General features: G+C 39.6%; 2 protein-coding genes across 2 annotated transcripts in view; one reads left to right on the top strand and one right to left on the bottom strand.

Moving 5' to 3' along the window:
• TYW1 (tRNA-yW synthesizing protein 1 homolog) overlaps positions 1–3,801 on the bottom strand; it is a 171,889-nt gene extending 168,088 nt beyond the window's left edge. Inside the window, exons 1-3 of the mRNA XM_069485639.1 lie at positions 3,657–3,801; positions 2,692–2,822; positions 1,805–1,942 (exon numbers count right to left, since the gene is read on the bottom strand). Of these exons, the coding sequence (XP_069341740.1) occupies positions 1,805–1,942; positions 2,692–2,808 (255 nt within the window). The 5' untranslated portion in view covers positions 2,809–2,822; positions 3,657–3,801. The remainder of the gene's footprint in view (positions 1–1,804; positions 1,943–2,691; positions 2,823–3,656) is intronic.
• Positions 3,802–4,636: 835 nt separating this feature from the next.
• SBDS (SBDS ribosome maturation factor) lies at positions 4,637–11,712 on the top strand. The gene is made up of 5 exons (XM_069485638.1): positions 4,637–5,010; positions 5,676–5,805; positions 6,450–6,650; positions 9,817–9,981; positions 10,908–11,712. Exons 1-5 carry the CDS (start codon positions 4,883–4,885, stop codon positions 11,034–11,036), a joined length of 753 nt encoding a protein of 250 aa, XP_069341739.1. The 5' UTR covers positions 4,637–4,882; the 3' UTR covers positions 11,037–11,712.
• Positions 11,713–15,639: the final 3,927 nt, after the last annotated feature.

Below are 15,639 nucleotides of genomic sequence, written 5' to 3'. Positions count from 1 at the left end.
TCCAGAACAATGGCTGAAAAAAGATGCAACCTAGTCACCCTCGCACAAAATTTCTAAACATCAAGGACAAAGAAATGATCCTAAAAACTTCTAGAAACAAAAACTATCAAGTCATCTCCAAAGGAATGAGACAAGTAGCCTTCTCATCGGCAACACTATCTGCTGGAAGACAGTGGAAAGATGACTTCCAAGTAGTTAGGAAAAAATTATTAATGGTCTTCTACTCACAACCAAATATGAACCAATCAAATGTGAAAGGAGAATTAAAAAATTCAGACAGCACAGCTTTAAGATGCAAGACGGCTATCTAACCCCAAATCAACTATGATGTGGACAGCAATATCAAGCCAGAGAGATCTGAGGACTGTTTGTATCAACTAACTAATACAAGGAGTCAATAACTTGTATAATCTGATAAATCTACAAACAGCATAAGCAAGTTATATAGTTAAAGAAATCATCAGGCAGGGCGCAGTGACTCACGCCTGTAATCCTAGCACTTGGGAGGCCGAGGCGGGCAGATCATTTGAGCTCAGGAGCTCCAGACCAGTCTGAGCAAGAGCGAGACCCCATCTATACTAAAAAATAGAAAGAAATTAGTTGGACAACTAAAAATATATAGAAAAAATTAGCCAGGCATGGTGGCGCATCCCTGTAGTCCCAGCTACTCGGGAGGCTGAGGCAGAAGGATTCCTTGAACCCAGGAGTTGGAGGTTGCTGTGAGCTAGGCTGACGTCACGGCACTCTAGCCTGAGCAATAGAGTGAGACTCTGTCGCCAAAAAATAAAAAAAAAAAGAAAGAAAGAAAGAAATCATCAGAGGAACCAAAAATAGAAATAGTTAAAAGAGGTTTTCTGGAGAGTACTTTTCACCATGAACTTTCTGTATACCTGGATTTGTTACCATCTGCAAGTATCCATTTGATCTTTTAAAAAATTTGAAAACATGCATAAAGAGGCTTCTGAATTAAGTTTTTTATGAGTAACATAAAAAGGACTTTTCCTAGGCTGCTAAGATGCCTTCTTGCCTTTTTTCAGGTTTGCTGCCTCCATTGCTTAAGGTTGAACTTAATATGTGACCTTCAACTGTAATATGAAACAAAGTACCTACACTGGAGTATTAAAAACCTAAGTACTAATACTATTCTGAACATCATCCACAAGAGGGCAGTAGAACCCTCTTTAGAATTAATAGTACACAAAAATACTAATAACAAGCATTGATATTTTGTATAATTCATTTTCATGTTAGCCTTATTTGGAATCTCTTCCTAGACAGAACTAAATAGCTGTGAGCTTTCTAACCCAGAAGCAGGCGGCATCTAGATGTAATTAGAGAATGGGAAGCATCTTTCAGCAAGATTTCTGCTATGTAGACCTACTTTAACACTTTTAACACCATTAGAAATCAAAACAAGTTTCATTAAATAAATGTGTGAAGTTGTGAAAATCAGGGCCCATGCTGGACACTATTGCTGCCACTCTCTTTTCATCATTCCCTACTTCTATACCCACAGGTATCACGGAGGGACCCAGAACTCTCTCCATCCTGCTGAGGCAAAAGCAAGCTTCAGAACAAAGACCCCTCTGACAGTGACCACCAGACGCCACCAATCAGCTGCAATTGGGCACAGGAGATGAAACCCACAGACCATCCCAGAAAGGAAAAATGTATGATGGAAAAAGGGGGGGGAAAAGATTTAAAGAGATTAGAAGAACAATTCAGTTCACTGCTTAAGGATGCTTCTCAAGGATTTTCTTAAACTGTCAGGAAACCAAAGGAAAAGTATCATATAAAGTTTTACCTTTGCTGTACCAGTTTGGGAACCATAGAAAATCTTCACTCCAGACACAAAGATTTCCTTCTTTTCAAGGGAGACATAACCATTTGTCATCAAATCCGGAGTTGTTTTTGGAACAGATTTCTCCTGTGAGTTCCTGTCCTTGAAGACAAAATGATTGCATAAAGTTTTACCCTGGAGGTAATGGTCTTAAAAAGTAAGAACTTATTTTCTGATCCTTAATTAATGGAAAGTAAAGAAAGGACTACTACCCCTTAAAGGTGGAAAACAGATTTGTTTTTCATATAAAAGGTTCATTTTTTGCTAGGCATGGTGGCTTACACCTGTAATCCCAGTGCTTTGGGAGGAAAAGCAGGGAGGATCACTTGAAGCCAGGAATTGGAAACTAGCCTGGGCAACACAGCAAGACCCCATCTCTACAAAAAAAATTTTAAAAATTAGCTGAGAGTGGTAGTGCACACCTGTAGTCCTAGCTACTCAGGAGGCTGAGGTGGGAAGATCGCTTGAGCCAGGTGTTCAAGGCTGCAGTGAGCTATGATCACACCACTGCACTCCAGCCTAGGCGACAGAGACCTTGTCTCTAAAAAAAAAAAAAAAAAGGTTCATTTTCTGTTACAAAAATCTTCCTGTGTCTTAAGAATGAGACATTCATAGCTATCAAAAAAACAAAAAGTAAATAATTTACTCCATAATAACTGAGTCTCTAAAAACTTAAAGAAGAAATTTATTTTAGACATTTTTAAATGTCTAGAGACCAAACAGAAAAGTGATTTAAAGTTCCTTTTAGTTTTTCTATATTTTTCTGAAAAAATACCTGCATTCTAAATTCTCTATAAAATCTGATGCCTCTATACTCTCCCATTTAAAAAAAAAAAAAAATTTCCACTTACCTGCTTCTTGATGACAATCTGGACACAAATCCAAAGGCTGATGCCAAAGGCAAGGCCCATATAAATGTAAAACCTGTTTATCCATAACGATATTAAAGATGAGGAGAGATCCCACATATCCAAGGAAGGATCTAAATTTAAAATGATACATACATGTAATTTTGTATAAAGCTGTATATACAAAGATGTCCCATCCCTGTTTTGAGAATAAAAAAAATTAAACCAATCTTACATTCAACAACCCCGGGTAAGAAATCAATTTAAAAAATCAACTGTAATAAAAATAATACACTATATGATAACATGATAAAATTATAATGATGGTGCTAATTAAATCTATACATATAACTGTACCCACATTTGAATATATATATTTGAAAGCAAGTGAGAGACACATAAAGTGAAAACACTTCATGTGGAATTACGTGTTCGTTTTGCTTTGTTATGCTTGCTACAATGAGAAAACTTAAAATAGCAACAAAAGTACTCCCTTTTTTTCTAATCGCACTTATAAAGACTCACATCTACTCGTGAAGGGCTCTCAAATAACTGATCTCATGCCCCATTTTTTTGAAGGTTAATATGCATGGACCTGGTGTTAAATGTTGTACCTCAGAGCAACTTCAAAAGGCGAAGCCTGAAATTTAGGGTTTGTTTACACGTGCTGCTCCACCCTGGAGAGAACCAGAAGTCGCAATACACACGTAGATAAAGTGGGAAAGGCAGTTTTCTCTTTTATTTGGTGTTGAAACGTAGTTTCCTTCTAAACTCAGCCCCTAGCCTCAAAAGCCAGGTCACCAGCGAAAATCAGTCCTCTTTGCTCCCAGCGGCCGTTGTCCCATGCTGACAAGTCCAACAATCTCTGAAGAAACCGACCCGAGGACGTTACACCGCCCAGAAAGGGTCTCATTAAAACGGTTTCCTCCCCTCCCGCACCACGATACTAGCCTTCCAGGGGTCCTTACCCAGCCTCCTCAGAGCCTGAGGCCTGCGGGCCGACAGGAGACTAGAACTTCGGACCTGGAAATCCTGGTAGCCCGCACGGCTACCCAGAGACTACCCGAGCTAACTCGCAGCATTAGCTGTACGTTCCGAGCACGCGAAGCTGGGGGCAGCCATGCCACTCGCAGGACCGTCGGGATTGGCTCAGAGGGCAAAGGGGTGGGCCCAGAGGGATGCCCAGAGCTCTGGGAGAGGAAACCAGAGCGCTCCCTGCCCTGCTCGGATTGGCTCCGAAAGGGACGGGGGCGGGCCCAGAGGGAAGCACCGCCCAGAGCTCCGGGGATGAAACCAAAGCGCTTCCGGCTCCTCTTGGATTGGCTCAGAGTGGGGGGGCGGGTCCAGAGAGAAACGACGTAAAGAAATGAGTGCCTTGAGGGAAAAAAAGGAAGGGAAAGGAAGGAGGCGTAGCAAAAAAGACTAAGAGCGGTATCAGCCAAGTGCAGTCTGGGCCCGTTTGGATCTCAGTTGGAACAAACCGACTGTAAAAAGGCATTATTTAGGGGGAATTCAAGTATGGACTAGCTATTAGATGATATCAAGGAACCATGATTAGTCTTGTTGGGTGTGTGTGTTAAAGGGTATGGACTGAAGTATTTAAGGCTGAAACCGTATGTTTGGCTTTAAAATATTCAAAAAAAATGAGGAAAGGGAATAAACCCAGAATGGCAAAATGTTGATAACTGTTGAATCGGGGTGATGGGCACAGGGGGGTTCATTACACGTTTTTCTGTACTTTTTTATGTTAAAAATATTCCATAATAAAAGGTTTAAGCGGGTTTTGCCCTTTAAGTCCGCGGAACTGTGCAGCGTGAGCGGTGTGTTTCAACCCGGTGGCTAAACATCGGCCAGCAGCCTGTGCGAGCTCGTTAGCTCATTGGCTAGAGTAAACCACACCCAGGAAGAGCACCGCCCTTTTCAGGCGTGGAAAGATGCCCTGAAAAGCCCTAATGCGCAGGCGTCGTTGGTCAGTTTTCCTCGCCCTACGGTTTCGCTGTCTGACTCCTGCACTGTAAGCCAGCCGGGTGCCTTGTCGCGGGCGCGGGGCCGAGTCTGTCGCGGCGCCGCGCGCTCTGGGGCTGTTACTGCGCCGCGCGCCGCTCGGCTGTTACGGCGAGGCGCTCGTGGCCCTCAGACCCGGCGGCGCGGGTCTGCTCTGGTTCGCCAGACGCGAAGTCCGTGAGCAGCCGGGATGTCGATCTTCACCCCCACCAACCAGATCCGCCTAACCAATGTGGCCGTGGTACGGATGAAGCGCGCCGGGAAGCGCTTCGAAATCGCCTGCTACAAAAACAAGGTCGTCGGCTGGCGGAGCGGCGTGTGAGTAACTGGCCCGAGTCGGTAGCCTCCGAGGCGGCCTACCTGTAGCCAAGTCGAGTGCATAGGCCAGGCGGGGTCTTGTCAGGGGAGGAAATGAAAAACGTAACTCCTGCTGTGAGCGTGAGATGTCGCTGCCCTTCCCTAGCTGGGCGCTTAAGCCAAGGGTTTCTTTTTTGTTTGGTTGGTTCGGATTCGGTTGTTGGCTTTGGGTCTTGTTTAGTAGGTATCATATGAGCTGCAACCAAGAAACCCCGCAGTGCTGATCGTTTTCCCAGAATAATGATAAAGACTAGGAGGCTAGTCTTCCAAATACTGTCATAGTTATAATACATCTGATGTCACAGATCTCAGTAGTCCCCTAGTGTCACCAAAGTGCGTAGTGTCTTCACTACTGCCATCTAGGGACCGGTATTCCGTGGCAGCAGCCTGCCCCGCCCCACCCCACCCTCGTGTTTCATATGTACTCCTGTGACATTTTTCTCCGATGAGTCAATGGGAATACAAATGCGGTTCTGAGTTTTGAAAATGTTCCCTGGACACTAAGGGTTATTTAGGAGTATTTGTTGTTTCTTGCTATTTGTGTTGTTGCCATCTTGTATTTAAATGGCAATAAATGTCCAAGTTTCAAGTGTATTCACACGGACTTTCTCTCCTGCCCTCACAAGGGAAAAAGACCTTGATGAAGTTCTACAGACCCACTCAGTGTTTGTAAATGTTTCTAAAGGTCAGGTTGCAAAGAAGGAAGATCTCATCAGTGCATTTGGAACAGATGACCAAACCGAAATCTGTAAGCAGGTGGGTTCTGCCAGATGTTTTCTACAAAAGCCTCCAGAAATTAAATTTTCTACTAAATTACCTAATTTTGTCCAGTTATATAACATGGTATACCTGAAAATCTGATTTCAAGTATTTCATCCTTTAGACCCTTTTAAGATTGCCTTTTTTTTTTTTTTTTTCTGAGACAGAGTCTGCTCTGTCACTGGGGCTAGAATGTCCTGTCAGTCTGCCTAGCTCACAACAACCTCAAACTCCAGGGTTCAAGCAATCCTCCTCCCTCAGCCTCTGGAGAAGCTGGGACTACAGGCACGCACCACCATGCCTGGCTAATTTTTTCTATTTTCAGTTCAGGCAGGTCTACAACTCCTGATCTCAAGTGATCCTCCTGCCTCAGCCTCCTGGAGTGATAAGATTACAGGCGTGAGCCACCGTGCTGGGCCTTAGGATTGCCTTTCCTCCTTCCCCAATCAGCCCTCAGTAGGTTGGAGCACAACATAATCCAGTGCATCCTTTAGGCAAAGTTCAAATCATTACCTCCATATCAGTAGCTGGAGAGGAAGAAATTCAGTTTTCTTCCTGATTATTAATTCTTGTGGTTAGTTAACAAATAGTATGTAATAGAGAAAAGTATTGCTTTCTTCAATGTATTGGGTTTTTTTTAGATTTTGACTAAAGGAGAAGTTCAAGTATCAGATAAAGAAAGGCACACACAACTGGAGCAGATGTTTAGGGACATTGCAACTATTGTGGCAGACAAATGTGTGAACCCTGAAACAAAGAGACCATACACTGTTATCCTTATTGAGAGAGCCATGAAGGACATCCACTATTCCGTAAAACCCAACAAGAGCACAAAACAGCAGGTGAGTGGTTTTTAACTAAACATAAATATACACAGAACTCATCTCATCTTCCTATCCAAATCAAACCTTTAAAGACAAAACTTAGGTTTTTAAAAGGTCACCTTAACAGCACTTTTTATATCTTTTTGTTTATATGTAATTCACATAACATACAAGTCACCCTTTTAAAGTGTATAGTTAAGTGATATATTCATGAAGTTTTGGAACCTCCCCTACTATCTAATTTGAGAACCATTTTCATCACCCCAAAAAACCTTGTACCCATTAATAACCACTCCCCATATTCCCCCCTCACAAGGCCCTGGTGACCACTAATCACCCTTCTGTCTTTATGGGCTTATCTATTCTGGACATTTCATGTAAATGGAATCATACAATATGTGGCCTTTTCAGGGCTCACCCTGTTGTAGCATGGATCAGTACTACATTCCTTTTTATGGCTGAATTATATCCCAGTATATGGAAATACCACCTGTTATTTATTTATTCATCTGTTGATAGACATTGAGTTGTAGTATAGACATTTTAACAATGTTAATTCTGCCGATCCATGACCAGGACATGTTTTTCCATTTGTTTATACCCTCTGTGATTCCCTTCCTCAGTGTTTCGTACTTCTCCCCATAGAGGTGTTTTATGTCCTTGGTTAAATATATTTCTAGGTATTTTATTTTCTTTGTTGCTATTGTGAAAGGTATTGAGTCTTTCATTTGATTCTCAGATTGACTGTTCTTGGCGTTTAGGAATGCTTCTGATCTGTGTACATTGATTTTGTAACCTGAGACTTTGCTGAATTTATTAATTCCAGGAGTCTCTTGGCAGAATCTTTGGGGTTTTCTAGATATAAAATCATATCATCAGCAAAGAGCCATAGTTGGACCTCTTCTTTCCCCATTTGGATACCCCCGATTTTCCTTCTCTTGTCTGATTGCTCTGGCTAGGACTTCCGGTACAATGTTGAATAGAAGTGGTGACAATGGACAACCCTGTCTGGTTCCGATTCTAAGTGGGAATCCTCTCAATCTTTTCCTTGCTCAGTATGATATTGGCTGTGGGTTTGTCATATATGGCTTTTATAAGTTTGAGGTATGTTCCATCCATGCCTATTTTGTTAAGAGTTCCTATCATAAAAGAGTGCTGAATTTTGTCAGATGGTTTTTCTGTGTCTGTTGAGAGGTTCATATGGTCTCTGTTTTTGCTTCTGTTTCTGTGGTGAATCACATTTATAGCTTTGGATATGTTGAACCATCCTTGCATCTCTGGGATGAAGCCCACCTGGATGTGGTGATTATTTTTTAGATGTGCAGCTGAATTTGGTTTTCTAGGGTTTTATTGAGAATTTTTGCATCTATATTCATATTTAATACTTTTTTTAATCTGTACAATAAACCTTTCGTGTTTTCCTTTCATAGAAGGTGCGCCATCTGTACATGTACCTACTAAATTTACCAAATTCAGTCCAACTTCACAACATTTATCTTGAAAATTGTTGAAAATATCTATTCCCTATGTTCTGTTCACAAGAGTGCCAAAGTGGATAACTCTTCATAGCAAAGGAAATCTTCTGTTATGACCCAAATGAAGTATAAAACCTGTACCAAATCAGTAGTATCAGTTGATTCATCCAAAGCAAGTGAATAATATATATTTTCCTTTTGAAGTATTGCATGAAGTTCTGTTAAGTTGAAGGCTAATTCATGCTGCTGATCAGCTATGGTTCTCCTTGAAAAGGGCAGTTGTTTGTACTTTGAAACATTATCAGGGGTCTAAGCATCCTACAACTTTAACAATGCATTCTTTCGCAATTTCTACATCACTGAATGACTTCCCTTTTTTCCCAAGTATATAAGCTACTTTATAAGTTGCTTCAGTGGCGTTATTTCTAGGTCTTACTGCTGCTTGAAAGAATTGTCTTTGCTTTTGCTTTTCGTCTTTTAATTTCTGCAATACAAGCTTTTGCGCCTCTCCCTCTAATTTATAATATTTGTGGTCCTTTTGAGTGTTATAATGCTGATGAGCATTGTATTTCTTTAATGTTGCTACTACAGTATCACAAAGCAAGCAAATCATCTTATCTTTAGCAGAAACCAGATAATATTGCAATTCCCAATCCTCATTAAAAAATCTATTTTCCTTCAGCATTCTCTTGGTTGTCTTTCACATGATGGGCTGTTAAGCAGACAGAACTAAAAAATACTGTCAGAACTGTGCAATTATTCACAAATTCCGCTTCAAACAGAAACACAGTGCACCACTGTTAAACACTGATAACAGATCAGCATACTCAACCCCTATAAACTCTCGGCAACCAGCAACCATTAATTCAGCCCTTGTGGCTTACTAATGTTCTAATTGTGCCGTTCAATCTGGGAGGATTATGTTATTGAAACTTATTTTATTCTTTGGTATTTTAAATACATTCATTCTAAAAATAACATAAAAATATAAAGGATGAACAAAAATGTATTAATAAAAATAAAAGGATTTGTTCTGTAAAATTTGAATTCAGTCAAAAGGCCACACGTAAGAACCTAGAAGGCTACAGGTTCCCCACCCCTGGTATGGATGTATATTTTCATTTCTCTGTACCTGGGAACTGCCAAACAGTTTCCCAGAACAACTGCACCATTTTACATTAGCACCATCAGTTTCAGTTTCTCCACATCCTTGGCAATACTTGTTATTGCCTGCCTTTTGATTATAGCTATCCTGGTGGTATTTTGTTGTGGTTTTGATTTGCGTTCTCTTAATAACTAACGATTTGAGCATATTTTCATGTGCTTATTGATTGTCTCTGGAGAAATCTCTATTCAGTTTCTTTACCCATTTTTTAATTGATTTTTCATTGTTGAGGTGGGTCTTTTTTTATGTATTGTGGATACTAGTCCCTTCTCAAATTTATGATTTGCAAATATTGTCTCCCATTCTGTGGGTTGTCTTTTCACTTTCTTGATAGTGTTTTTTGAAGCACAGAAGTTTTTAATCTTGATAAAGTCCAATTTTTCTATTTTTTCTGTGGTTTTTTATATATAGTCTTCATGTCCTATCTAAGAAACCATTACCTAATCCAAGTAGATGGAAGCTGCTTTGTTTTTTATTACCTTATCAAATGATGTAGTAAAAGAAGTAAAGAAATTATAAACATTCTCAATTTTTGCCTTGATAGGCTTTGGAAGTGATAAAGCAGTTAAAGGAGAAAATGAAGATAGAACGTGCTCACATGAGGCTTCGGTTCATTCTTCCAGTGAATGAAGGGAAGAAACTGAAAGAAAAGCTCAAGCCTCTGATCAAGGTTATAGAAAGTGAAGACTACAGTCAACAGTTAGAAATTGTAAGAGTAAAATATTCTTATTTCTTTGCTTCGTGTTAACAAAATAGTTTATTCTCTAGTTTTAAATGTGTAACAAACATTTAGAACTTGTAAACAGATATTTCCAGAAATATCTTATCTAGAATTAGGTTAACATGTCATGGTCTAAGTATAGAACTAAATTGTAGTTAAGCACACTTACGATTTTTTTAGTAAAATTATTCATGATAAAATTAGGTTAGTCATGTTCATTTTAGATGAGAGAGTATATTTTACAGTGAGTTTTCTGTTATGGGGCAAGTAGAAATAAGACTAAAAGTTGACCAGCCTCGTTTACCACAGAACATTTTAAAGAAGCAGCAAAAACATTGTGTCTTTGGGTCCTCGCCCCACAGCTTCAAACATGGTGTAAATTCAGCTGTCTGCAAATTCATGTCTTCAGGGCTTTACAGCTTCTTTAACAAATAAATGAGCTATAGAGGATTGTTAAGCATGGTGAGTATCCACTATAGATGTGAAACAACACACGTGACACTGAAGTTCTACAGTCTCTTCAAAACTTCACACGTGGTCTCCAAATAGGTCTTTGAGTTGCTTTTTCTCCTTCCTATGTGGAAATGATTTCATTGAACTATAAAATTTAATGTTCAATTTTAGGATGAAAAGGTATAGTTTTCTAGTCTAACCCCTTCATTCTACAGCTGAGGCATCTGAGTAAGTCTTCAAACAGGGAGATTAATGCCTTGTCATAGGGGCCTACGTGGATACCTCAGGGCAGAAGTTGGCCTAGAACCCAATCTGCCACTCTACCCATCGTCTATCTGTTGCATCACAGAGCTGTAGCATTAGAGATACCTGGGAAGCGTTGTTTGTGTTAAAGGAAGTTAAAGCTGAGTTTATTCTGTTACTCATCTTCATGTGGTAATCAGCTATGTTAAATGTTTCAGGTATGCCTGATCGACCCAGGCTGCTTCAGAGAAATTGACGAGCTAATAAAAAAGGAAACAAAAGGCAAAGGATCTTTGGAAGTGCTCAATTTGAAAGATGTGGAAGAAGGAGATGAGAAATTTGAATGATGTCCATCAGTCTCTCCAGCTATAAAACACTAAAGTGTTTTTTTATTTCCAACAGCACTGTTTCATTTCTGTGATCTGCCAAATACTTGCTCAAACTACTTGACATTTTCTATCTTTGTGTTAACCGTGAAAAAGACTTTCCTACATAAGTATAATAATGTGGGATGATTTAGTTTTAATTATAAATTGGAGTCTAAAACTTAAAGCAAAAATGAAAAATCTGAGACACAAAGACCAGAGTAGCATTTTGCTGCTGTCTCATGCCTTGATAGCTCTTGAAAATGAAAGTTATTTGAGGCAATTCTTGTGGATAAAAAGTTAAATTTTATACAATATAGTAAGATTATTTGGAAGATATGTCTGCATGACAAAACAGGAGTATTTGCTGAAAAAGGAAACGTCTTATTTCTACTTAATGAAATCTGTGTATAGGGTAACTCGTCATAATGTAAAGCCTGGATGATGACTTCCTGATTATCTGAAAGGAAGATGTACAATGACTGTGTAGGAGTTAAATAATTTTCATTGAACATGCTGCCACAACTTAGATTATTCTTGGTAAAAAAGTCATTTATTTCTAATTCTTAAAGTTTATAATATATATTAATATAGCTAAAATTATATGTAATCAATAAAACCACTCTTATTTTTATTAAACTATGACTTGTGTTTCTAGCCAACCTCCCAGCTCCCTTTGTTTTCTCTGCCTTTCTGGTGTGGTTGGGGAGTTGTTAGGAGGATTCACTCAGTCATCACGCAGAGTGCTTAGAACAAGGCTTGTTCTGATAAAGACCTGATAACATTTGGGATGTAATTGAATTTAATTATTTTAATATTTGGACACTTAAATGGACAAGGTTTTAAAAATCTATCCTTGAGATACAGTCTAGAATATAAATTAGAATATAGACTCAAAATAAACATAGATGTATTTGTAGACACCAATTTTTATTTTAACTGAAAACAGAGTTCTTGACTTGAACAGGTCCCGATTGGTTTTATAAGCACAGGGAAGTCCCTGCTAATATAAATTCTCAGAAATGTCCCACTTTTAAATAACTTCCAAATGTTTTCTCCTACTGTTAGAGGCAATATTCTTGTTTGGTAACATGGGAATGAACCCTTTTCTGTTAATGCTGCTGTTTTGATACAGTCCTTAAGAAGGCCCTCACTGCTTCACTTTCACTTGGATAGTCTGTTGTTTTATAAAGATGATCTAAACCACGGTGCCGGGTCCACCGCCTGTTAAGGACCGGGCCACAGAGCTCCGCCCCCAAACACCGCCCCACCGCAACAGTCGTGGAAAAATTGTCTTCCACTAAACTGGTCCCTGGTGCCAAAAAGGTTGGGGACCACTGATCTAAACCTGAAGTCCCAGGAAATAATTTTAACCAATGAAGTTTACACTATTTCAGTTTAAAGAGTTAAAGTGATGTTTCAGGTTGAAAGTCATAGTTACTAAAAATATTCAACAGCTGCATCTTGAGTAGGAAAAGATAAAACAGTTAATACAACATTGCCTTAAATTTTTCTGCCTCTGATTCACCATCTCTTCTAAAAACTGTTCCAGAAATGTTAAATGTAGACCACATCTGAGTCATGCTTCTGAACCTATAAAAATTTTCCACGTTATATTAATCTCATTACCCAAAGTAGTTAAAATTCATGTTCATGATCATCTTCCCAGTACCACCGAATAATGGATTATTTTAAGGATTGATTTATTTTGCTTTTTGAATGCAAGCTGGTAGTATGTATATTTGGTAAGAATGATGTTTCAGAGCTGAGCCTCTTCTATCAGTGTGGCCTTTTCTGTGAAGTTTCCCTTGTACCCCATATACAATTGTTTGCTCCAGCTTCTGGAACCCTGTGCCACATTAAAATTCACTCAAAGGGCTTGATTTGTTCCACCTTGTATTAGAGTTGCTTAAATATCTTTTCCACGGTAGATTGTGAGCTCCTTAAGGGCAAGGGACTTAGCCATGTGTGTGTATCCCACCATGCTCTGGACCTGGTAGATGTGGAATAAACGTCTCTCAAGTAATAAGCATGTACTATCTCATTGAGGGCCCAGGCCATCAAAAAGAGGAGGGGTGATGAAGAATTTGGCTAATGGCTTTTTCAAATCCCATCGTTAGGCTGGGACAGTTTTTGTCAGCTAAGCCGGAGCTTCCCACCCTTCTTTATACTGTAAACAGCCACAGCTGTGATTTTAACCTGCACGTTACTCTCAAGCCCACAATACCCTAATTATTATGGTAGTAATAAGGTTCCTTATTACCTTCATAGTTTTTTTTGTGTGCCTGCTCTTATATTATTGAAATGCAAGCTATTATTTGAAAATAATTTCTGCTGTTGAACAAGGGAATTGGTTGTGGATACAGAGTTTACCACTAGCAGCATTTCATGGCTGAGATGTTAGCAGCCATTGATTTTCATCCTGATTTTCACCTCCACGTGTATTTACCCACAATGGTACCTTCAAAATTAAAGGCATCTAAATATGATTTTATTGCATCACAGTTCTTCTCAGCTAAACGTAGCCTGAACTAAATCTTTATCAGGTTGGCTCTTCCAACGTCTACCCAGGAACAATTTCACAACACTCTATGCACACATAATTGAATTGCCCAGGAAGGCCCCTTCCAAATACCCCAGGAAAATCATCAGTTTCGCCAGTTTCCTAATTGAGCCTGCAGGTTTTCAGTTTTCCCCTGGCAGAGAATGGAGAGAAATGGTTGTGAGATTGAAGAAAGCAAAGTCATTTTTACAGTGGAGAGGAGTGGGTTCTGTCTGCTATGCTCAGCACCATTCATAGATTTTTCTGCCTGGAAGCCACTTGAAATGCTAGAAGATTCGTGAGTGGCACTCCACTCCGTGGCAGAAAAGCATAACAGCTCAGCTGAGCTTGACCAAGGGAAAAGAGCCACAGGCTTATTCCTGTCACGGGAAGACGGAATGGATCAAGACTAGGAATATCTTACGTGTAATAAAAGTAAAATAGTGTGTGGACTTAAAACTGCAGATCACGGAAAGACTTTGGACATATACTGGCATGACAAAGGCGTGATATCAAACATTTCTGGGAGAAATGTGTGCATTGAAATAATTGTGTAACACTTGAGTGATAACTATCTGATTTTATCAGAGACATGAAGTGATTGCTTGGGACTTCAATAATTTGTTGAACATGCTACCATAATTACGTCTCGTAACAGTACAAAATGTTATTTTTAAAAACAATTGTCATCACTGCAGTTGGGATTTTGCTTTGAAGTACAGTAAAAGGACATTACTGCTATGTAAATAAAATTCTTACGAAATCAAAAACAGCAAGGTAGATCTCCAGATATGAAGGGTATAACTTAAAATATTCATGAAACTCACTCTGGGGGCCCCTCTGAGGCAGACATCCTCCAGAGCAGTAGGACATGCAGTGCAAAGGGGCCGCTGGGACCTCAATGGGGAAAGCTGAGCGAGCCTCTGGTCCTCAGTGGCCGGGGATGGCGAAGGCAAACTGCTTGCAAATATGACAAAGAATCCAAAGTCACAAGGGCAGTCAATTTCAGGTAGTGATTTACCACAAAGCTGCTTCTCACGGGGCAACTCTTCATAGTGCATTCTACTGTCAAAAGGGTCAGAGGTTTATTTACAATAGTTCATCATCAACCCCGGAGAAGCCAGCTAGTCCTTAAAAAAATATTTATCCCCAAACTCAAAAATCTTTATTCTCAACAATAGTCCCAAAGTTTATGTTTATGTGAGCAGTTTATGTTTTTATGTTGCATAAAAACGTTTCATAAAATGTGTAGAAGTATGGCAACACAGACCTCTCCCAACTCCCTGATGGGGCAACTTGGCTATCAAAATTATTGTAGTTGACATTAAGAGTCTGGAAGAAAATAGATAAAGGGTAAGGACTGCCCAATTTTGAAAAAGGAAAAAAATATCTTACCAAATAGTAAAACTTTCTGTAACGCTACTAGTTTCAAAGGAATATAAAATAGCACAGAAGTTCAATCAATATAGAGTCCAGAACAAGAACCAAAAACATAATATATGATAAATGCAGCTCTGGTAGGCAGAATAATGCCCTTCCATCCAACCAACCAAAAAATGCCCGTGTCCTAATCTCTGGAACCTGTGAATTGAATGTTTCCTTACATGACAAAAGAATTTTGCAGATGGAATTAAAGTTACGTTAAAATAAGAGTATCCTGGATTATCTAGGTGATACCAATGTGTTCACAAAATATAAACCATAAAAATAAAAGAGGAAAGCAGAACTGGTTCGGGGAGATGCCAATGGAAGATGCAGCCAGTGACAGTCCAAGCGTGAGAGGTACTTGACCCACTATTGCCGGCATTGGAGATAGACCAATGGGACTGCGAGCCTAGGACTGCGGGCAGGGCCCCCGGCTGACAGCCAGCAAGGAAAGGGAAGGAACTGAATTCTGCCAACAACTAAATGAGTAAGAAAACACTGTCACCGGGAGCCCCTAGGAGCCTAGTGAGAGCCCTACTGGACTTCTGACATACAAAACTGAAAGATAGTAAATTTGTGCATTTTAAGCTACTAAATGTGGAGTAATTTGTTACGGCA

The sequence above is a fragment of the Eulemur rufifrons genome, chromosome 14, assembly GCF_041146395.1.
Source record: "Eulemur rufifrons isolate Redbay chromosome 14, OSU_ERuf_1, whole genome shotgun sequence".
NCBI classification, from domain to species: domain Eukaryota; kingdom Metazoa; phylum Chordata; class Mammalia; order Primates; family Lemuridae; genus Eulemur; species Eulemur rufifrons.
Note: the sequence above shows the minus strand (reverse complement) of the source record. Positions and strands in the feature narration are given on the sequence as shown.